General features: G+C 34.7%; 1 protein-coding gene across 1 annotated transcript; it reads left to right on the top strand.

Moving 5' to 3' along the window:
* Positions 1–1,090: 1,090 nt before the first annotated feature.
* LOC105230218 (uncharacterized) lies at positions 1,091–24,207 on the top strand. The gene is made up of 8 exons (XM_011210862.4): positions 1,091–1,932; positions 3,874–4,437; positions 4,503–4,621; positions 4,695–4,772; positions 4,834–5,062; positions 19,272–19,556; positions 20,102–20,529; positions 20,624–24,207. Exons 1-8 carry the CDS (start codon positions 1,650–1,652, stop codon positions 20,981–20,983), a joined length of 2,346 nt encoding a protein of 781 aa, XP_011209164.2. The 5' UTR covers positions 1,091–1,649; the 3' UTR covers positions 20,984–24,207.
* The last annotated feature ends 1,136 nt before the right edge of the window (positions 24,208–25,343 follow it).

Below are 25,343 nucleotides of genomic sequence, written 5' to 3'. Positions count from 1 at the left end.
ACTTCGTCGTGGATTTCGCTCAAGTCTCTTCTTCACTTTCCGAACCATCTCACGTGACGTTGCAGTCTTTTGATGACCACCTCCATGGCGTTTTGCGATGCTACCGGTATCATTGTAACGAGTGATGGTGCGATAAACAAAAGCTTTATACACTTTAAGCTGTTTGAGCTCACGAACAATTGCTGTGATTTTCCAGCTAAATATAAAGCAATCACACTATTACGTTTGAATTCCATCGCTGATCACTTTTTTTTGCGTTCACCTTTGGCAAAACGCTTTTGTACACTTATGAACAATACTCCGAACTGTTATTCAGCAAATTTATTAACAGCTGATTCCAGTGCTACAGCTGCGCGAACGGTCTAAGGGGGTTACTACTTCGAGTGCCGGACCCTGTACATATAAACAAGACAAAAACGCTAACTTCGAGTGCATCGTTGTTATGATATCCTTCACAAATAAAAAAAGTTTATAGACAATACATAACTTATTCGGTCAGTTTGTATGACAGCTATGTAAATGCTTTAGGGGTCCGATATCGGTGGTTCCACCAAATGTTCAGCTTTTTGGGGAGAAAATTGCGTGAAAACTTAGGAACTAGTTCGCATATATACAGACGAACATGACTAAATCAACTCAGTTCATTACCCTGATCAATTATACATATGTACATACATGTATATTTTATAGGGTATCAAACATTTACTTCTTGGTTATACACACTTCGTGGCAAACTAAATATACCCCGTTCAGGGCATAAAAATAGTTGTGCTATAATAGTAGATGCAATGATTCCAGTGTAACGTTTTTTATTCTTCAAAGTTTATGAGCCCTTCTTTATTAACAGAAATAATTGAAACGAAAGGATCTTATCTACTTATGTATGTTTTCGCAGTTATTCTTGTTTTCCAGGCTGTAGTCTTTCAAATTTATAAAAATAACTAATAATTAATATTCTACTTATACAACCAACGAGTGCCTACAAAGTTTGAAATATTTTCATTCCAGATGTGTTTGATTCTTCATAAGCTTTTATTGGAATACCACTTCCATTGGAATACTTCATGGCAGTAAAATGAAACTCTGGTTGTGCACATAAAGTTGCTGAGAGCAAAAGAATCAAGTAACAAAATAGTGGATAGCACATAAGTTATTATTAATAACGACTTTTTTAGGAAAAAATACTTTATTGATGTAAATTAAGTTGGTGTATGTAAATCTACGGTTATTTTATGAGTTACCGTTGCAAAAGCATTTCATTGAAAAAATATATAGTCCTAGCGAAGCAGTGTGTGGAAAAATCAATATTTTCCCATAACAGACAAAAGTACCAAGAGTAATATAAATATCAAAAAAAAAATAACTGTTACAAAAATAAATTAAACAATTGAAGTAAAATGGGATTAATGAAAATAAGTGAAAACAACAATATCAAATCAATTCGCATTTAAAAATTGGAACTTGCTACATCATATACAGATTACTATAATCGCAGCTACCAGAATGATATCATGAATATAATAAAACACATGTCAACCGTAGAATCTTAACCAAATATACAGATAATTGTTTACACGCCAAAATCAAAGGATTATCCAACTGTACCCCTCAGCTGGGTATTTCAACCGTATATTATTTCTGTGCATTTTATGTTTCGTAATCGCTTTTTAATGGGCGTCGCGATCGGTCCCGGAACACGTCTTCTGCGACAAACCACGGAAATCGCTATATTCCTCCTAATTTTTACTCAGAATGTCCCACACATCAGCTGCAGTTCCAAAGTTATCGACTCTAAAGTCGGAGATGGTTATGCAAGTTGGGCTGCCACACAGGCAACAGGTGTATTTGGCAATCCATTCACCGTAAAACCAGCAACAGCAGAAGTCGATACGCATCGCTTGAAAAAACGAATGGATTTGGAACTATGTTTGGGTAAATAAAATAACAAACATACATATGCACATACTACATGAAGTATTTTGATGGCGTGCCGCTAACTTTAATCAGAGTATTCCATTGTTTGATTTTAAATTAAACGGCTGACTACTTCTTTACACGCTTGGACTGTGGGTATTTTATTCATTCCGATTTATTGTTCATTTAATATTTGATGCGACTGCTTATGATCGTATTTGTAATATGAATGATATTTCTATATTACTTCACCAGACAATCATTTAGATTGCTCACTGAATGCTATTTAATCCGTCTGTCTTAGAACTTTTTATGTATTTTAACATTGTTGTGGTCTATCGGACATCAAAATTTGCTGTTGATATGCGAATCAGTTTCATACACTTAATTATTGTAAATTTAAGATCGATACTTCCTTATTATTTTAAAAGGAAAGGTTTTCGAATTAACTAGCTTGTTTCCAAAAGCATGGATGAGCTCAAAATGTACCAAGAGAGTTGCTTGTTTCTTCTTTTGATATTTTTTAAAATGAACTAACTTTGCTAATTATGTTGGTGTAACTACCATAACACTTCACATTATTCTAGCTTTTTTGACTTTTTAACAACTCATTACTTTTTATGATAATTTTAACTGAAGTTTACATTTACATACCATATGTTTGGAATCATACATACGTATATGTCATGTGTCCGGCCGATTCTTTATTTACTGAACTAACTGTCCACTGTTGAACAAATGTATTTCTAGTAATACACTTTAATATAACCGTAAAAAGCAAATAAGGAAAAGCTAAGGTTCAATTGTGACCGAACATTTTATACTCTTGCATTTTTTTTACATTTTGCCTAACTTGAACAGTTCAAAACGTATAACCGTTTGGGACAAAGATAATTGGTAATTGGATTAATTTTTATATTGCTCAGGTATATTCGATAATATATTTTGAAGTAATTTTATATATTAATAATATAAATAATACGCTGGCCGATATTTTCCGCATAAAACTTGCTGGAATATTGAAAATCATTACAAGTAGTATATGGGAGTTGGGAATAGTATTGACTCGATTTTATCTATTTTTGCCGATAAAATGTTCCCAGGGTTTCATTAAAGTACCTCACATACAATTTCCAATCATATGGAGTAAAGTCAACCGGATATTCGAAAATACTGATATTAGTTATATTTTTCTTCAATTTTATCCGTTTTAGGCACAAACATACACTGTTATGAGTAAAACACACTCTCTCATTTTCAAAAAGATAACTCATATACGGTATGCGGTCACCCGGCACATGAGGACATAAGGGAAGTATTCCTATTAGGAAAGTACTCTATCTATATTTAAATTGTATATCTCTCACATTCGGTCAAAAGTCAATTACTGGATTCAACACATTCGGTACTTAAAGGTCTGAAAAATGGACGAATTGCATAATTTATGAAAATAGAGGGAAAACTTCAAATCCACTATTCGTGCAAAGGTTTATATCGTCATATTAACTGCATCTTGATTTATAGACTAGAAAGTAAAGAAATCAAATGGAATTTACAGTTTTGTTATATGGTAAGGTATAGGGGTTGTAGTCCGAGTTCGGCCATTTTTGTACTGTAATATAAGCACGTTAAAAGAATGCTTTACACCTAATTCATCGAACTTAGCTCTTCCTTACTTGTTTCTTAATGTATTTGTTGCATTTACTGATACTGATATTAAGCGCATCAATCTGGCTTATAGACAGACATATCTAAAATAATTTTCATATTTGTATGCTACTTATACTCACAAATGTGTCGACACACAACGTTTGGCTGGCCAACATAAATGTATGTACAAAGAAAAAGTCGAATAAAACTTCAAATCAAACAGTTTTATTAATGTGTTATTTTTCAAATTATATAATAAATTCCTCAGATATTACTATTGTTATTCAACAATATTCCTTTTTCTTGAAGGCAAATATGAAATCCACAAAAACACTATTATTCGCACAGGCGAATCACAAACACTTGGTGGCAAGTACTTACAAGGTCTTGAGCTCGACACCACTGAGGAATGTCAACGTCTCTGTTGCGAAACGGAATCCTGTGACGTTTATGTCTTTGAAGATAAAAGTGACGGTTATTGTTACCTTTTCGAGTGTGGTCCACCCGAGAATTTTCATTGTAAATTCACTCGCCATACTAATTATACCAGTGCTGTGCTGACAGTCGCACACAATTTGAATGAAAAGACTACAAAAGCCCCAAGTGCAACAGAAATGGCTGGTACCAAAAATTTTTCGCAACAAGAGTGGGAATTAACACGTTTAAAAGTAAAACCTGAAACGCATGATAAAATAACATCTGGAGCAGTTGGATCGGGAAAGGTGCCTGCAGACATTTCCACAGTATATATGGTAGGAATGCCTGTCACCGCCACTTCTAGAGGAAACACGAATATATTGGCAACAGCGGCACCAGAACCCATGCTAGGAGCAGACCGAATACCGCCAATGAGCTTAGCTTTTCCACAAAATGGTACATATACTAAATGTATAACGTTACATAAATGAATGCGAATGATTTCCTTTAATTTTTGACAGTGTATCCACCCCATTGTGGACGTTTTCAGTTCCCCTGTCATTCCGGCGAATGTATTGCTGTCTACAATGCCTGTGATGGTATACCGCAATGTGAAGATGGTAGTGACGAAGGACCAGAAGTAAGTTTTCAATAACAATTAAAATTTGGTTAAAATTATGCTTGTTACATCTCTCTTTGGTATAAACGATAAGTGCTCAGGAGCTACCTCAACGGCAAAATCGGAAGGTGACACTGCCTCCGCGATCAATGTAGAAACTAAAGGTCAAAAGGTGTTTTTTCTTTGCTTTAATTATAAACTGATATCACCGACTAATATTTTAAATTTTACAGTTTGCTTCAGTGCCCCAATATCAGTCACCTCCTCTACAAGATGTCGCAAAATCACAATTAATCTCTATGTCACAATTACATCAACGACAACAGAAGCAGAGGCAGCAGATAGCTCAACAAAACCTGTCTGGGGTTGCCTCTCCGCTGATAAATAATCGTGAGGATGCTGCGGCTTGGGAAACTCGAAAAGCGGTTAGTCCCCGTCCGCAAGAGCAAGCAATAAATGATGGTATGTACTCGTACATATGTACGCAAGATTATTTTGCATATTTATAAAATACTACTGTTATTATTATGACAATTGAATTTGTCATGAATGCTTTCTGACTCAATTGTCAAATAGCAAAAAATGTCATCTCTTTGAAAAGGTCTTAAGTAAACACTACCGAGACCAGGAATAAAGGGATGTTTAACTTATTCCAGTGTGAGAGCGCCTCAAAATAAGCGTTTTTTATAACATTTTCCATTATGGCCAGATCGAACAAAATAATAATTTTTGGGCATTTATCAACCCAATACCCATTTACCCATTTAGTACGAATAAAAATTCCCATATAGTGGTTATTTATTATATGGAGAAACTATTTAAATCCTTTTAAAGTATATTAGAAGAACTGAATTTTGAACTTTTAATACCCAATAAAAGGATTTCAGCTTTTTAGCTCTTAATCAATAAAGGTTTTTAATCATTTTCCATTGCAAATAATACTATGATGCTTCAAATTACAAAACGTTTCATCAAATACCTTTAAATATCACAAATTTACTTAATTTTCATTGTTTTACATTTTTTATAAGTGGTCTTAAACGATGCAACAAATCCCTCCGTTTATATATTTTTTTGCTAAGATTTCAATCTGGCCATCGCTCGTTTCCAATTGATAAACGTCAAAACCTACTGAACTCGATTAGCTGTCAAAGTTCAGTAGGTTTTGACGTTTAGCAATTGTTCTCTCACTTCCAGTGAGAGAGGAGTTAAACATCTCTTTATCTCTGACCGAGACTCCTATATTAAACAAATTGAAAGCCGCATATGTATATCTTATAGCGGGATTCTGTAACCAGTCTCTAGTCTCTATTTGAGACATTTTGAGGTAAAGTGTCAATTTGTGACTAGTTACTATTCACTAAACAGTCTCTAGCGTTAGTCTCAAAATATTGCCTCAAATTTGAGACCTGATAGTTAGCAGGTCACAAAACTAAAAGAACCCTTGTCTGCCATTTTGAATATACTGAATAGAGATCGTCATAGATATTAATCGATTGTCGTATTTTTATGTTTTGTAAGCAACTCAAACACGAAAAAGTTCAAAATAAATAAATTTTACATAAATTTCGTAAATATTATGAAACAAGGTGAACATATACATATTTATATTTTTATTGGCAATTATGTTTTTTGACTATGTTAAAGAAAATTTAATATTTGTTATCGACATAATTATTTTCATTCAAGTGTAAAAACATCTCTGAATAACGAAATGTAATAGATTTTGTGACTGTCACTTACAGAATAGCAAAATCGTCTCAAGTCTCAAAAATTGTCTCTAACATAAAATCTCAAATTTAGAAACTTGAGACTGTCTCACGTTACAGAATCGCACGGTTAATTTATCTCATAAAGCTAATCCCATCACATTAACGACGCTGTACAAAGTTTACAAATTTCAAGTAATATGTTCAGTCCTGCCCTGTCCTGGTCTTATTAGTTTAGGCTTCAATCGGAATTCTATTCTATTTTTAATATGTCATCATCTGTAATTTTATTTTCATTGTATTCAGTAGTGATTACAATTTCATCATATAATCAAGAACAGCGTTTAAAAATTTTTCAACTTTATTATCAAAATAATCGCTCTCCAATTGCAACTTTTCGTACGCTTTTAACATTTTATGGTCATAACAATCGTCCTTCTGTGCACGCTATTCTACGAATTGTTGAAAATTTCTAGCGTACATTTTCTTTACGATGATAACCAGCGTTTTATGGCTACAGTTGAAAGAAGTTGATCTTGACAACATCTGGTTCCAACAAGACAGGACTACGTTCGACACAGCACATGCAAGAACTGAATTCTTTTTCTTTCCTGGTCCTTTTCTACCTGATTTCTCCAACAGAGTGAGGGTCTTCCTCCGGCGGGTGAAAACCTTTAAAAATGGAGTGTTCTCTTCCTCCTGACAGCTGCTAGCGCACAGGACTACGTTCGACACAGCACATACAACAACCGAATTCTTTTTCTTTCCTGGTCATCTACCTAATTTCTCCAACGGAGTGAGGGTCTTACTTTTCCTCTGCTTCCACCGGCGGGTGAAAACTTTCAAAGCTGGAGTGTTCGCTTCCTCCTGACAGCTGCTAGCACAGAGCTGTTTCTTGATTCGCTGAACTATGTCAATGTCGCCGTATATTTCGTCTCATCGTTTCATCGGGTGCAGTAATAGCAATTGCCAATGCGCAAAGGACCATAAATCTTCCGCAAACCCTTTCTCTCGAACACTTCTTAGGCCGACTCGTCACTATATAGTAGAACGGGAATAATGAGAGACTTATAGAGTCTGGCCTTTATTCGTCGAGAGAGTAGCACCTGTTGACAAGAGTAATTCTGCGTTGGATTTCAAGGCTAATCTTGTTGGTGTTGATGCTAGTTTCAAGATAGACGAATTACCTACGACTTCAAAGTTATGGCTGTCAACAGTGACGTGCGTGCGTGACTGTCGCCGCATCTTTTCGTAGAATTTTCGGGCTTAACCCCTATCAATCAGCTCAAACTTTTCATACTCACGCATTTCGGTCTGTTTTGTTTTTGTCTGTCTGTTCCCACAGATTGTGGTCCGAGTCGAAAAAGTCTTTCATCCGAGGCTGTCGTTTCTTTTTCATTGGGACTGGTCTCTACGTGGCGGGTCTACAACTCGGCACACAACCTCGCTAGGCGAGCAATATAAAGTTTTTTACACATTTATATAGCAATCCCTTTTTTCCAAACTGACGCCCGCTTTCAGCCGCATCTTTAGTGAGCAGACCAATCAAAAGAAGAGTTATGGCGCCAGGAATTTTGAAAAATATCGAGAGGTCACTCTTCAGAACGCTGCCATCCAAAAACTATTCTAGATTCGACCTTCGCGGTTTCACAGGATCTTTATGGAAATATAAGCTATGGAAAAAGCAAATAAATTTTTTTTTTGAAAGTGTCACACTGGTATAGATCCTTAAAGCGAATATGACGTATTGGCTGCTCTGAAACTTCATCACTTTTAACCCTGACCCCAGGCTCCACATAGGGTAGCCACCACATTTTGCACAAGGTTTGCTAACATTTCTGGGATGCCGGCCAACGACGCAAGAGTAGGAGTGCTTTCTATACTATACAATAGCTATTGCACTTTTAAGTTTTAATTTTGACCGTTTTTACGCCACAAAATTTCACCCGATATGATTTGGAAATCCAATAAAGCACGTATATTTAATTTAAAGAGATATTTCCACTCATATAAGTAGCCTTTGTGCATAAATGTCGGGATTATTCGAAAAAAAAATTATTATACAAGGATAACCAAAATCCAATAAAGCACGTATATTTAATTTAAAGAGATATTTCCACTCATATAAGTAGCCTTTGTGCATAAATGTCGGGATTATTCGAAAAAAAAATTATTATACAATTATAACCAAAATTAGTTTACTCGATGTAAAATGTTGGACACATAAAAGATAATGCACGAAAGCTTAACTAACATGTAAGGAAGGGCTCACCGAACATTTTGTACTTTTGCTATTTGCAAGAATCGAAGTCCGGAAAATTCCTTCCGGTGCTGATAAAACTTTATATTAGCTATCTACTTTAGTATCGAACAGATTTTATCTATTTTTGCCAATACCACATACTCGTATTATTAACATACTATATATCATAAAGCACCTCACATACGAGGGCTGCTCTATATATTTCTGGCCTAGGCAACACTAAGTGTTGCCAGGTGCAATCTGACATTTCCATTGGAAAGTTTGACATATTTTAGCATAACATCCCTCAGAACGTTTTGTCATTTAATCGTGAATTGTTTTATTTACAAGGAATTAAAAAATTCATCTCGGCTAAAAAATGGAATTAACTCGTGAACATTTTCGTTCGATCATTCTTCACAACTTTCGACGTGGATTATCACGACGAGAGTGCATCGATGAACTAAAATCTTTGTATGGCCATGAAGCACCATCCTATAGCACTGTGAAAAACTGTTACAACGACCAAAAACAGCCGTTTTGCCAGAAAACATGGACGCCGTACGTGAACTGATAATGCAAGACCGTCATGTAACATACCTTCAGATAGAGGCATGCCTATGCATTTCTCCCACCAGCATACATTCGATATTGCATGAACACCTGGCCGTAAAAAAGGTTTGTTCTCGTTGGATCCCGCACAATCGCTCAAAAAAAGGCTCGTGTGGATTGGTGTAAAGAAATGCTGAAAAAATATGATCGCGGTGCTTCAAAAGACGTTTATAAGATCCTCACAGGTGACGAATCATGGATCTATGCGTATGAGCCCGAAACAAAACAGCAATCGACCATGTGGGTCTTCCAAGACGAGCCAAATCCAACGAAAGTTGTTCGTGGAAGAAGCACTTCGAAGCAAATGGTCGCCTGCTTCTTCGGCAAAACTAGTCATGTGGCGACTGTTCCGCTTGAGCAACGTAGGACGGTCAATTCTGAGTGGTACACCACCATTTGTTTGCCTGAAGTCTTCGGAGAAATTCGAAAAACGAACAAGAGAAGACGAATCATTGTGCACCATGACAATGCGAGCTCTCACACATCGGCTCAAACCAGCGCCTTTTTGACCGGCCAAAACGTCGAAGCCGGAGGTGTCTCAATCGGAGTGGAAAAAGTGGAAAATTGGTTTGAGCGCATGCAAAAGTGTATAAATCTTCATGGAGAATATTTTGAAAAACAATAAAACCATTTTCGTTAATAAATATTCCTATTTTCATTATTAGGCCAGAAATATATAAAGCATCTCACATACAATCACCAATCATATTTAATAAATTCGAAATTCCGGCCCAATTCTATCAATTTTAGGCACAAAAATACACTGTTATGAGTAAAACACGCCCTGTAATTTTCATTGAGATAACTCACATACTGGCCGATATATGCGGCATAAAGTCAACCGGAAGTTCGATAATTATCGAATTATTAATTATTATATACCTAATAAAAGATTATAATCTCAGGGAAGTATTGACCAATTCAACCCATTGGTAGCGCACAGACACACTTCAATGAGGAAAGGATCCTCTGACAGTGCGATTTCCAAGCATTGAAGGCGTCACAGAATCTGGGCTGCAGGGCGGCTGCAGAAGCGTTGGGATGCCGGCCTTGGTTAGCTAGCTGTTCACAAGAAATGCGTTGTGAGCCGGGGCGTTGTCGTGGTGCAAGTCTCTTCTCGTGAGTCTCTTTAGGAATTCCACGTAAAACTTGGCATTGATGCTTTGTCCGAGAGGAAAAAATTCTTGGTGGACGATGCTTTTGATGTCAAAAAAGACAATGAGCATCGTTTTCTCTTTGGATTTGCTCATTCATCAGCGACCTCTACCCGGCCCTCTAAAAAAGCCTAGTGCCATCGAAACACACCATTTCTTGCTAAAGCAACATCTGGGTAAGCCTGCTTGATCATATCAAACGTTTCTATCGCAGATTAACCGAGTTTCGCACAGAATTTAATCGCGTACCTTTGCTCTAGCGAACGCTGCGTTTTTGGCTTGCACCACTAGAACACACGTGGCTCGAAAATGTTTGTCCTGACTCTCCAGGTGCTTAGATACAACTGACCAACCGCTCGTTCGTTAGATAGAAACGCACTCTACCGAATCCAGTCGTTGTGCGCACGCTCCAAAATACAGTCGCGGAAGAAAATCAGTCCTATTACTTTCCGGACAAACCCTGTGAAAAGGCCAGAAGTGTCAGAAACCAAATTTTAATATACAGGATAAATATTGCAAGAGTAAAAAATGTATTGGTTCGTAGATGGACGTAATAGGATCACTACCACGTTCACAAAACTAACCGAAAACCTAAAAAGTGACATAACTAAGCACTAAATTAAGATTTAGATATCTCCTAAACCACTAAACATACAACAACCGGCTCTAGAATTGGATGATGGTCGTGTAACCAACTATTTTTTGGTGAAATCACATATCCCGGGACCCGCTCGAACTATGTCAACCAAAATCGGTATGAAAATGGGAAAAATCGAAAGAGAACCACAAGTAACTAATATCAGGATTTACAAACACCGGCTGATTTTACTGTATATGTTTGGTGATGGTATATGTGTTACCTTAATGAAACACAGAGAACGTTTTATTAGTAGGTGGTATTAACAAAAATAGATAAAATCGGATAAATTTAAATATTAAATAATATGAAAAAATGTGATTCGTTAATATTAACCAAAACTATTTTGACCTGAAATGTGCTAACCTGATGAAGACCGGGGCATTTCGAGGCAATTAAATTAAGTTAAACACGGCGTGAAAATCAATACAGTTGTTCATATTTTGGGTTTTGCTTTCTTTTACGGTGTGCCGAAGAGGAAAAAACCACAGGACAAAAATCAAGATTATGTTAACAGTTTGCTTCGATTATTAATGTGTAGTGCACTCCGAATTCCTTCCGACCGGCCAAACTGTCAACAAGGAATATTGAGTGTAATGGGTCGATGTGGCGAAGCTATTCGTAAAAAATAAGTCCTAATTATGAGCCGACAACTATTGGTTTTTGCACCACGATAATGCACATCGCATACTGCATTAATTTTTCGCCAAACTTTCAACTAATATCGTGCCAGCCACAATTATAATATTCGCGTGATTTAGCTCTGTGTGACTTTTGACTATTCACCAAACTCAAACGACGTGCTTACTTTGAGGGGGATGACATATGTAGATTTTGAAGAATAAATTAAGAATTTTAAAATTATAAACAAAGTCTTACTATTTTTTGATCATATTAGTATAAATATAAAAATATAATATACTAGCAGCCCGTCCCGGCATCGCACGGGGTAGACAATTATTTATTTTTGGAAATTTGGATATAAAACACTTTTTTTCACAAATATTTTCATTTGTAATAAAAAAAATCCCACAGTTATATTTGTATGTAAGTCTATTTATGTTCAATTTCTTTGATGGTTTAAGTGGCGGGCACTTTTAAAAAATTAAAAAATAAAAATAATAATAATCAAAAAATTAAAATAACAGTAATAAATAATGAATTCAGTCGTTTTACATATATTTTTGCCACTGCAATTCCTTATTTTGATTCTATCGGCTCTGTTAGCCGCCAAATCAAACATCATACAGAATTCAATTTGCACCTTCTCTATACTTTACATTCTCTGGCCCGGCGCGCTTTTCAGAATGCATCACAAACAACGGCCACGGCGCTATGGCGGTTTTGTTTACTTTTTGAATTTTTTAATTCGTAATATCTTTTGAATGGAAAGTCCAATTTAAAAACTATTTTATAGGTAGTTACATGGCCTTGACCGTAAAATAATTTGTTTGGATAAGGATTAATATAAACACATAAATAGCATGGTTTGAATTTGGTTAGCATTTTCATTAATGTTTAAAATGAAAAAAGTTGTTGTAGTGACATAACAACAATAGTTGGACATATGCTACCGCGGAGTTTTTGTAGACATTATGTTCTTATGTTCTTCAATATTGTTGTACATTATTTTGTTCTATCGCTAATAGTTTCGGCAGCGCATTCGACGAAAGACATTTTGAGACTCATTTTTCTACTCCTTCGGTTACATTGTTCAAATTTTACCAAGAATCCTTAATTTTTTTCAAAATTAAATGTAGCCTATGTCAAATTGGAAGAATGTAGCATTCTATTGGAGAAAGTATTTTTTAAATCGGCCCAGTACTTTTTAAGCCTATTCATTACAAACATACAAAAATAGGTACAAATCTTTCCTCTTTATAATATTAGTATAGATGTAGTAAAGTCAGTCGGACTTTTCGAAATCGTAAATATCAGTAACGTGGAGGTAAGGCAAGTTTTCGCTCAATTTTATCCATATCAGCTGAAAAAGTCAGTCAAGCTCATATGGTACACGGGGCTTAGACAGTTATGGTTCGATTTTGACAATTTTTAGACTCGAGATGGCATACCTAAAATATGAAATGAACTATTTGTGCAATATTTTGTCTGAAAATATTCATGCTCTTTTACCTGATATATATAGAGTCTTTTGGATCGCTCAGGGTGTAAGGTATTATCTTTGGCGCTTTTAGTTATTCACTTCGCGCTCTTTTAGTAGTTTTTAACAAAACCGTTATGTGGAAAGTTATGTTACGATGTCGCCTATTTTCATAACGTCGGCGTGTGACAAACATGTCTCCATCATTCCACACTGGAGTTCAATTGACAGTCACATAGTGGACTGCACATGAAGAGATGGTTGTCAAGCGTGAAAGACGAAAAAGTCGGCTGGCAAGGTTATGACATCAACTTTTGGGATGCACGAGGTATAATATTCATCGACTGATTAGTGAGTTCTACTATTCCAAATATTTAGCCATTGTATTTTTTTTGAGTAATACCTTCGAAAATATTCTTTTAAATCATATGTTATAAAGGGCCATATACATGCATCTATATTAGATCAATAATGTAATTATATTTAATTGGATAAGGACTAATGCTCTGTTTTTTAAAATCGCTTCGAAAATTAGACAGAATTTGTCGTAAAAAGTAATTGACAAAAAAATGTTGTTGTGGGATATCCATAAGAGATAGACATATCGCTCATTTGCTGCAAGACCGGCATAAATCAAAAAACGTGATTTTTGAGTTAATGCTGCAGAATTGTTCGTTATAAATATCATACTTCATGTTGAGTGAAAAATTCATATGAATACCTCTTATATGCTCCACTTGAGAAGAGGTGTAAGGTTGTAGTCAGTTGAAAACTTTAAACGCGTTTTCTGGAAAATCGATTTTTTTGACTTATGCCGGTCTTGCAGCAAATGAGCGATATGTATGTAATCGCGGAGTTTTCTGTGGACCTTTTCAATGTGTACAATACTTAGTTCATTATTTTGATAAACACCGTTTGCAATGTAAGCAGATGTAAAGTGACTATTTACGACATTACATTAGAAACCTCAAAAAAAAACAGTATTTCTCTAATATTTAATGGATGTTATTATATATATATTACACATACATATGTATGTACGAAATTTATATTCACATACATATGTACTCATATTCTCACATTTACAAATATGACATATTTCAGTGCAATACACTTGTGCAATCTGAACTCGAAGTACTGATAGCTGACTAAAGAGTCATTAAGTACACAGCCACTCAGGCATCTATTGAGTTAGTCAGGTAGTAAGTCAGTCAACCCGAAATACATACTTACAGTGATATTTGTACATAACTATATACATATGATAGATAGTGTTGAGGCATCAGTGAACGCTAATATGCAAAAACTCAATACGTTACAACACGAACCTAAGGCAATATGATCTTGTGCAGAAGGTAATGAAGCAGGCGGAAACAATTCTTAGATACTAAATGTAGTTTTCTCAATAGTAATATACAATCATCGCAATAAATAAAACTTAACCGAGATGTTTAAATGACTAAAATTTTGTTCTCAATTACTGGATAAAGCACAAATTATTTACAACAAGTGAAGAAGGGCTAAGTTCGAAAATCTTTATATTAGGTATATGGGGGCTCAGGAAAGTATTGACCCGATTTAACTCATTTTTGATGCACAGAGCTACTATTCTCAGAAAAGGTTTCGGTCTGAATTTCTGTTGTATATTTCATACATTGACCGATTGTTAGTTATTGATTTATTGCGCTTTTAGTAGTTTTTTTTAGTACCGTTATATGGGGTATGAGCGGCAACACCTTCCGATTTCATCCATTTTCACACTGTCGGTAAGAGTTCTTAGTGCTGGGTGAATTTGGTCAATGTAGCTTTAGTGGTTTAGAATATGTGTATGTACGTTAAATTTATTAGAGGGCGGGGTCACGCTCTCTTTTTAAAATTTTTTGCCCACAAGTGCCCCTTTCAACTGCGATCCCCTGTGCCAAATTAGAGTTTTATATCTTAAATTAATGCTTGGTTATGGCACTTTATAAGTTTTCGGTTAAATGCGATTTGTGGACGTAGCAGTAGTGCCAGACAGACAGTCGCCCGGATTTTAACTTTTCTCGTCATGCTGATCATTTATAAATAATAATAATAATACCCTACGTTTAACCTCATCCCGCCCAACCGACACGAGGGGTGCAATCCGCGAACGAGCGGAATTAGCCGAGTCATAAAAGGTAATAGAGTTTTAAGCGTTGCGATCTTAAGTTGCTCAGCTACAGAAACAAAAATTTTAACAGCCAAAATTAAGAATTAGATTAAAGTTTAACATTTAAAAAGTTGCTTGTTAAAAGTATATAAAATAATTTTTTTTTGACTAATTCATGAGTTTTACAAGAAATATTATACCAAGCATCTCCCTACGACTAGCGAGTGTCGGGAGATTTATAAGTTTTAAACGGTTAGTATAAGGGGGAAGATTTAAACTGGAATCCCAATGCAAATGATTTAAGGCAAAAAGTAAAAATTGTTTTTGAACGGACTCTAACTTATCCGAATGGACTTGGTAACTTGGGTTCCAAACTACAGAAGCATACTCTAATATAGGCCCCATCAGAGATTCAAAAAGAATTTTTGTGGTAAGCGGATCTCTAAATTCTTCAGACCAACGTTTAACAAAACTAAGAGCGCCTTTAGCTTTAAAAACCGTGGAAGATGCGTGAAGATTAAAATTGAGTTTGGGGTCCATAGTTACACCCAGATCAACAAAACTGCATACTTGCTCCAACCTTAAGTTTTGTATTGCGTATGAAGTTGGGTTTACACCTCTACGTGAAAAGCACATCGTTTTACATTTTTGAAAGTTCAATGGCATGTCATTTCTATCACACCACGAAACTAGGTTGTTTAAGTCTGTTTGCAACTGACATCTTTCGCTGTTTGAAGTATACATTTTAAAAAGTTTTACATCGTCAGCATATAATAAAACTTTTGAAAACTTAACAGCAGATGATATGTCATTAATAAATAACAAGAACAGAATTGGACCAATATGGCTACCTTGAGGAACGCCTGGAGGAATATTGAACAAAATTCAAGCAAATTAGTTATTGTAGATTTCCCTTTACGAAAAGCGTACTGAGAACAAGAAATTAGTGGAAGGATCCGGAAGGTTAAGCCATCTGTTATAATTGCTTCAAAAAGTTTAGGTATTGCAGACAACTTTGCTATTCCCCTATAGTTTTCAATAGATGACCTAAGTCCACTCTTATGTAAAGGAATTATAAATAACTTTTTCCATATGGATGGAAATAAGCCTTGCATAAGAGATGAATTAAATCGTTTTGTTAGAGGTTGGTATACATATACATATGTATATTTGGCAAATTTCTTAAGAAAGCATGAAGGAATCATATCTGATCATTATCTGATATAAGACGTCTGCTTCGGAAATGGTAGGTGCATTAATGACAGAAATCGGACCTAACTTGTGCTGATGCGGAACATTTTTTGGAGATTTTGGAGAGTAATTGGACCTAAAGGATTCAGCGAACATATTAGAAATGAGTTGATTGTCATTAGACATACTAGACTTACATATATTTCATATCGGACGGGAAATTTAAAATCCTGCGTTTGGAGTTGACGAAACCATAGAACAATTTTGGATTACGTATAATATTATTTTTTACTTTATTTATATAATTATTATAACATATTTTGTAGTTCAGCAAATTGTCGACGTAATTTAGAATATTTTGAATAGTCAGCAACTAAATCAGTTTTTTCAAAAATTTTAAAAGCACATAATTCTTTCGAAAACCATAAATTAGAACTCATTTTTTGAGTAACAACACACTTCGGAACATATTTTTCAAATAAGTTTAAAATAGTTTCATTAAAGTGGGAAGCACTAAATTCAATATTTCCACTATAATCTGGCCAAGTTACTTTAGAAAGTTCGTAATTAATCTTCTTAAAATTAGCTTTCGCAAAGTTGAACCGAAAACAAAGGTCTTGTGTATTATTATGAGCAAAGTTGGCTATGATTTCGATGTTAATTTTCAAAGCAGGATGATACGAGTCCTCTGGCCGAACCAAAGGATCACATCAGACAACAGAGAACATTGAAGCTTTATCAACATAAACCAGATCTAAGAACTTACCAAACTCGTTTGAAATTAAATTAATTTGGTTAAGACCCAACTCCGACATTTCATCTAAGAACTCGTTAAAACATAAGCGAGTACTAATAGGAATGGTGTAATCATCAATAGATTTCCATGATACGCACGGTAAATTGAAATCTCCCAAAAGATAAAGTTAAGTAGATATGGCCACTATTAGCGCAATTACAAATGCACTTAAATTATATGAAGTCTGCATGCGGAACATCGACTTCTTCAGAAGGAATTGAAGAATGAACAGCAAACAAGACACCACATCCTTTTCTGTTCAGCCGGTCATATCTAAAGATTTCGAATTCGCTGTTGAATATTTCATTATCAAAAATGTGGGGCTTTTGCCAAGTTTCTGTGAAAGCAATGATTTTAAAGTTACAATGAATGCTATTTAAATACAAATCAGTAAATTTTGTATTAAGACCTCTAAAATTTTGATAATAAATATTCAGCGAATTATTGTTAATTAGTTTTTTGTATCCTCGGGATTACTTGTCATTTTAGTGATAACTACAGTGGGCTTATCACGTTTGTGATCGAACCCCAGATGGCCGAATGAGTTGTCAAGTATCAATTGAAAATTGTCAGCGGATACGTCGATCTTAAACGACGAAATATCCCTGTTGTATTTAAAATTAAATTTACGGATGTCTGTATCTACCGTTTTTAATTTCGACGAGATATAACTTTTTATATCATCGACTGTGGTATCCGCAGCAAGTCTCGAGATAAAAATTGCCCTTTTCCGCGGTATTACAACTATGTTTTTATTAGCTGACTTGGAGATATTTGGAGGCGGATCTTGAGAAGTTTTCCGCTTACCGTGTTCAGTAACAGTTTTCTCTGTGACCTGAGCAGACGGAACCTTCTCACCTTGAAGACAAGGGGATGAAAGATTGATGAGGTCAATAGTGGGTGGGGGCATTCTTTTTAAGGAAGATACAGTGGTATCTTCATCAGACGGACGTTTACGTTTAGATGAAGGTTTTGGATTATCTTCTTGCACATTTAGGCATTGAAATGATTGAAACAACGTTTCATAATGCCTAAACTTTTCAGTAAGGGTTCAAGCTCACGACCAATCTCCTTGAAACTATTGCGCGCCTGCTTAGAAACTTTAAACAATTTAATTTCTGTTAGTCTGCATTTTAAGCAAGACCAGAAAAGCCTTACTGTCAAGAATAGAATCCAATATCCTACCTGTCAGTCCAGAACATTCAAGCCCATCACAAAGGCAGTAAGAAACAAAGCGTTCCGACTCGCCTTTCACAGAGCAGTTCGGAAAGTTACAAGTCATAATGAACAAAAACAACATTAAATATATATAAATATAAAAAATGTTAAGTAATAAAAGTAAAAAGAGCAACGACAAAAATATTTATAACAAATAAATGCAATAAAAATAGTTGGTTATCAAAGATAACAACCAATGTAGCGAGCAGTTTGAGATGCACTGTAACACACGAAAAGCGAGAAACTCGCAAACAGCTGTGGACAAAGTTGAAAACGAATAAAAACAAGAAAGAAATTTAAGTAAGCAATATAAATTAACACTAACAATTGCACTATTTAAAATGTAGCACAAAAACAAATTGAAAATGACTCGGCGGAATGAATTAAAATTAGCCAACACACAATTAAAGTAAATTTCAATTGCTTTAATAGAACAATATAATAGTGATACTTATCACTTAATTCAGATAATTTCACCATAAAGTTTTAAATATTATATAAATTAAACAAATTTCTAAGAGCTCGAAAGCGAGCACGAGAAAAGTTGCCAGATATATGGTATAACCCTATATCTATCTCGCTTAGTTTTATATGATACGTACAACCGTTATGTGAATAAAACTATTATACTCTCAAATTCATATAAATATGACAAAATAAACTTGATAAACCTGATCTTATGAAAAAATTATTTCTCAAGTCGGAAATATGATTATCTTCTTTATTGGCGTAGATACCGCTGACGCGGTTATGTAGGCTTTTATATTCATAAATTTATTTATTTATAGTCGGTAGTTGTTTTACCACAAGCTGTACCAACATACACAACTGATTTGATAATGTAAAATTGGTATCTATGTATTATTTGTATGACGACCAGATATGAAAAATCGCATCTTCAGCCACAAAGGAGGAATACAAGTGCCGACAACAGGTGTAAATGCCAACAATAGTCCCAATAGTGTGCAGACCAACAGTTATGCTAATACAGATATAAACAACAATCCAAACATCAATTTGAATCCAGCTTATAACACTGTAACTTTGCAGCGTAACGGTATTTACGTACCTCAAATAACAGATTTTACAACCGGCGATATGTACGTACCGCAACAGCAACAACAACAGCAAATTCCACCACAACAACAATATGTCGTACCAGTTGGTATGTATTAGCATCTATATTACATTACATACTACGTTATTTCAAAGATATAACTTCGTTCCCGTGTAATGTAGGGACAAGAGAGATGTTTATGGATAACCATAGCCACCTGTTGATTACTTAACCTTTAATTTATTACAGTCATGGAATTAGATATAACAGGGTTTAAAACTAGATATACGTTTTTAATGTATAACTTCCATCAATATTCTCTTCTTCTAAATAACGGTTATTATATTGGAAAGCAAATACTCTAGATAATCTATCAAACCAATCCACTTTTTACATCAAGGAGGAAGAGTGCATCTGTAAATCGCCACGAATTTGTGAATTTATAGATCGTTCCGAATTCGAACAGATGGGAGAGTGCATGTTATTTATATATGTATATGTACATATATAATCTCTTACTAACCGAGAAATTAAATGATTTCGTGAACGTCGTTGTTGTTGTAATAATAATTATGTAATGTAGTATGTATGTATGTATACATTTTACCACAGGTAAATATTTCAAATTAAAATATTAAAACCTTGCATAATAGCTATGATGCCGTCGAATGTGCAGTGGCAAATTCAACAGTCAAAGCAAATGGTCCTTACACCGCAAACGCACATTCCACAACAACAACAATCACTGCCATTACCATTGCAGCCGCGACCACCTTACAATATAAACTTAGGCGATCAGCAACAACAAGCAGATCCGGTAACAGCCAAGGAAGCCTCTGAACAGTCTGTAAGATACGTAAATGCTCCCGCAGTAGTGCCGTCGCTACAACACAAAACAGAATTAATTGATTCTCAACAACAGTCAGTGGTACCTGTGACATTACCGAATGGGTCGCTAGTTGTTTCAAAATCTATATCAGGAGAATCTAATACTATACAAACAGCAGCATCTAACGTCAAAGTTAAAGAGCAAAATATTGAATACGAGGAGGAAGAAATGTCAACATATCCACCAAAAAAGGTAAGTCAACAGTATGAGAACTCAGAAGGTGATAAACTTTCCCGAAATGTTTATGATTATGGATGTTTATCTAATTGCTTCTTTTTAATTTCAGAAGCAAAAATATCTTAAAATGACCAACCTTCCGAAAAGTGAAAAGGTTAAAAGTCAGCTGGATCCAATAGAATTAACTCTTGAAGAACAAAGACAACGTGTTATTGTCCCTTCCCCCGTGCACGAACAATATAAATTAATACACGACAATCTTGGTTTCGAATTTCGAGATCATGACGGACAATCTGAGCGACCGGGTGGTGCTATGCTGTCTTTAACGCTTGGTTTACTTGTCACAGCAGCTCTGGCCATACTGATTGGCTGCCGAATGCGTACAGTCGGTCGACGCACACGTCGTATGGGTGGAAAGGCGCCTTATTCGCATGAGGCAGATTTCTTAGTAAATGGAATGTATTTGTAAGGAAAAGATCATATAACAAAAATTGAGAACTAACATTTTAGATTCTCCAACACACTAACCTAGAGCGGCTGTGGTGATTCTAGCAAAAAAAAATACCTAGAAGAGATTTTCATATTAACAAATGAGTGATTTATTTACATTCTGATAAAGACCACATAGCTATAGCCTCATTACAAACACTATATATGTACGAGTATATACTTACATATAATGGCACCCAAGCCAAATATGTAAGAAATTGAAAAATTTTCGTTACCTGCAAGTTTCGGATGTTGTGGTAGAAACATTAGATATACATACGAGTACGAGTACATATCGCTCATTTGCAAGACCGGCATAAATCAAAAAACGTGATTTTTGAGTTAATGCTGCAGAATTGTTCGTTATAGCATACTTCATGTTGAGTGAAAAATTCATATGAATACCTCTTATATGCTCCGCTTGAGAAGAGGTGTAAGGTTGGAGTCACCGTGTAAGGTTGTAGTCAGTTGAAAACTTTAAACGCGTTTTCTGGAGAATCGTTTTTTTTACTTATGCCGGTCTTGCAGCAAATGAGCGATATGTATGTATGATAACAAAGTTGAACTGCTATGGAGAAAAAAGAAAACATACTATAACGGCACTGAATTAACGGTAAAATTAAATATTACTAAATTATTAAAAATACATATAAATTCGATATTATTTAACATTTTTTTACTTTTGGAAACAATAAGAAGTTAACTTTTACTATTGAGCTGTTAAAATCAGTAGAACTTGTTAATCTCAGGGTTGTAAGGAAAATTTATTTCTGGTACACTTGTATTGTTATATTCCACATAGCGCATAAAAAAAAATTTTGTTTTCAATTTCATTACAATTTAATAGCTCACCTAGATACCTATGTACATATAGGCTTGTGTAGAGAGAGTAGAAGGCAATTCCCTCACCGATATAAGCAAAGCTTGTGCAATAAATATCCACCGTGCCGTAATTATTCGAAATAACGGTCGTAACTAAAATGTTAAATATTGTTTTGTACGAATGAATTTGCACACGAATAAATAATATTTCACTTGTGTAAGATAGATATTGCATATTCTACCACTTATCACATTATACATTTTAAAAGGTATGTTTCATAACAGTCGAATTTTGTCAACGATGCCAATTCGGCAATACTGTAATCGAAATTATACAAATTTCCCACATCATTTGCAGTGTAATACCTTGTGATTAGTTCAAGCCAAATTTTTACCCATTCCATAAAATCACTCCTTATCAATTACTAGAGGACCCGTCCACGCTTCACTATGGCTGATACATAAATAATACTACTACTACCATCTATATGATTTCTATTAGTTGCCTTATAAATATTAGTTAATAAGATATAATATTTTGTGAAGTTGTGTGTTAGTTTACAAAAAAATGGATCATAAAGCATTTCGTGTGTTAATAAAGCATTTGGCTTTTTGGGGAAAATACTGTTGAATTTGGGCTCAGGGAAATCCACCGTTGAAAAGATATTTGCTAACCTAAAAACAGCCGAAATGAGCAAAGTGGGTGCCTCGCAAGTTCATAATCCAACAAAAACAACGAATAACTGAGTGCTCTGTAATCGGAATAAAGCCGAAATTTTTCGTCCGTGATAGAAACATAGCTCCATCATTTCCCACTGAAGTCCAATCGACAGTCAGTGTAGTGGACTGTACATGATGAACCTTATGAACTGGTTCTCAGGCGTGGAAAAACGAAAAAGGCGGCGGGAAAGGTTATGACATCAATCTGTTGGGATGCACGTTGTATAATACATACTCAACGACTGATTACTGAGTCAGTTATAATCTATTTCAATGCGTTGCAGTGCTTTTCTTCTATTCCAAATATTTAGCAATTGTATTATTTTTGAGAAGACGCTGTTTAAAATTGTACGCATATATTCAAATGATCCCTACAAACATAAATTTTGAACAAATGCTTATGATTTGAAATATAATTTTTGTATTTATGAATTGTATTAATCTTTGACATAAAGAGATAAAAGGTATCCTATGTCCTTACCCTGGTTCTAAGCTACCTCTCCACCAACTTTCAGCTAAATCGGTTCAGCCGTTCTTGAGTTATAAATGGTGTAACTAACATCAACTTTCTTATATATATATAGATAAATAACTGAAACTTGGCTTTCGTTAGCGCAATTTATTTTCATAAGTACATCTGAAATTTTCAGTAATCGAATCGCTACTTTTAGTCTTATATTCCATGTTCAAACTTTTAGGTTCGTACAAACTATCAGATGGATTTTTACGTTCAAACGATTTTCGAAAACCTTTCTTTGCTTTGTGTGTACTTTGTCAGTGCGAATATTTCGAGAAATCGATATTATTTTGCATTATCGGATAGTATACATATGTACATATGTACACTGTAATAAGTATTGTCTCAAATTTAAAAATCGAAATTTAAATTACTACGGTCGCTACAGCGTTTCTTGTAGAAAGTGAATGGAGTCCTTAACATAGCGACTCCAATCTTTAAACTTGTTTTTCTCAGAATGGTGTTTTTCCAAACGGTTTCCATTCTCAAAAGAAGAGTTTTGAACATATCTAGTTCCACTCTAGAGAAAACAATTTTAACGTCAATCGGTATCGCGCTATGGAAGCTTTTATTTTATTCGTAATTCGTTTTATTCGCCTTTTTTGTATTCGTAATGAATGTATTTATTTATAAAAAATCTAACCGATTATTTAATTTGAACATCAAAAAGAAATCGCAGAAATCAGTGATTTTTCGGAGGGTCACAGTGAGACGATCCCTCAAGTAAATAAAATATTTGTAACTCGTTTGGTAATTTGAAAATGTAGGTCTTTCCTAGAAAATACGTTTTACTCTACAGTTTTCATCTATATTTATGGTTATTTATATTTACGGTTATTTATATTTATACATCGATTTTATGACAGTCGCTTTTTATAGACCACTCAAATATTTTTAACTGTACACCTACATGCATATCGTCACCTGAAATGCAAAATCATCATCAAAAAAATCGAAATTGAGTGTCTTATTGATTACGCTTCATTACTTCAAATTACATTCATAATATTACATATGTATGTACATATGTTCAACATTTTCAGGTTCTGCGCTCCGATATACCTAAACCAGTTTTAACCAATATTAAAATTTTTTTCAATCATGTTCCATGTAAATTTCCGAAACTGATGTTACGTTATTTTGTATTTCAGGTGACGATATATACTAGAGCTTTTGGTATTCGACTAACCAACTAATCGGTTTGTAATATCCGGATAGTCGTAAGTCGTCGACTAACCGTTCATTTACCACTATTCGATTAATTGTTCATAATCAGCTATATGAACCGTAAGCGTTTAATTTCTATAAATTTTATCCACGTACATATATGAGATTATAAAAACTTTGACGTATACAGACGTACAATTGGCTTTTCCTAAATTTAAAAAAAGAAAAATCAAAGCCTGCTTGGATTTCAAACAATTTTGATTTTTTTAAATACTCGCAGTAGAACAACGCAAAGTTACGGCTATTCGAATCGTTTTATTCATACGAACGATTACAAAGCGGATATTCAAATAATCGGTTTTGAAGTTATTCGAATAAATTTAAGAACTCTAATACATACATAAATAGCTTAAATTAATAAATTAGTTGTTTCTTTTTACCATCATATCCACAACATCCTGCGTATTTCTAATGAGTATGTGTGTATAACGTTCAGATTGTAACGTCATTTGGTTTCATTATACTTTTCAGGTCAAATAACAAATAACAGTGGCAGTAAGCTAAATTGTATTGCGAATAGGTTTCGATGCGAAACATATTCACAGATTCATATGTACATACATACATATGTATGTAATCGGTAGATTCGATAGGCATAAACAACATTTTATAAATGTGAAAGATTTATGTAAACAAATGAAAAATGTTAAAGATGAAATAAAATTCAAACATGTGGTTTACTATTACTCTTTTAAAAGTATTATAGGATGTAAAAATTCAAGCATATGTTGTTATTATTTGTTGAATCACATAAAATACAATTAATATAACAAATAAAACTATGTACTGAACTTGTGCCTTCAAGGTGTGGAACCTATCAAGTAAAAATAATCGAAATCGAAGCAACACCCAGCAGCAGGGTTTTTTCTGTGTTTTAAAACCTACTCAGGTCTTAAGGCACATAAAGAATAAACCTCTCGTTATGAGGCCCTTTGCTCCCAACGCACCACTGCAACACTAGGTTCTACAGCTGTGCAAAATTGCACCTACTTCGCGCACTGTGTAACCACTCCAGTCGAGTTGATCTAAATCAGGAGAAACAGCAAACGTAAAT

This window comes from Bactrocera dorsalis, chromosome 1 (assembly GCF_023373825.1).
Source record: "Bactrocera dorsalis isolate Fly_Bdor chromosome 1, ASM2337382v1, whole genome shotgun sequence".
Classification (NCBI taxonomy): domain Eukaryota; kingdom Metazoa; phylum Arthropoda; class Insecta; order Diptera; family Tephritidae; genus Bactrocera; species Bactrocera dorsalis.
The sequence above is the reverse complement of the archived record's forward strand: the minus strand, read 5'-3'. Positions and strand labels throughout refer to the sequence as shown.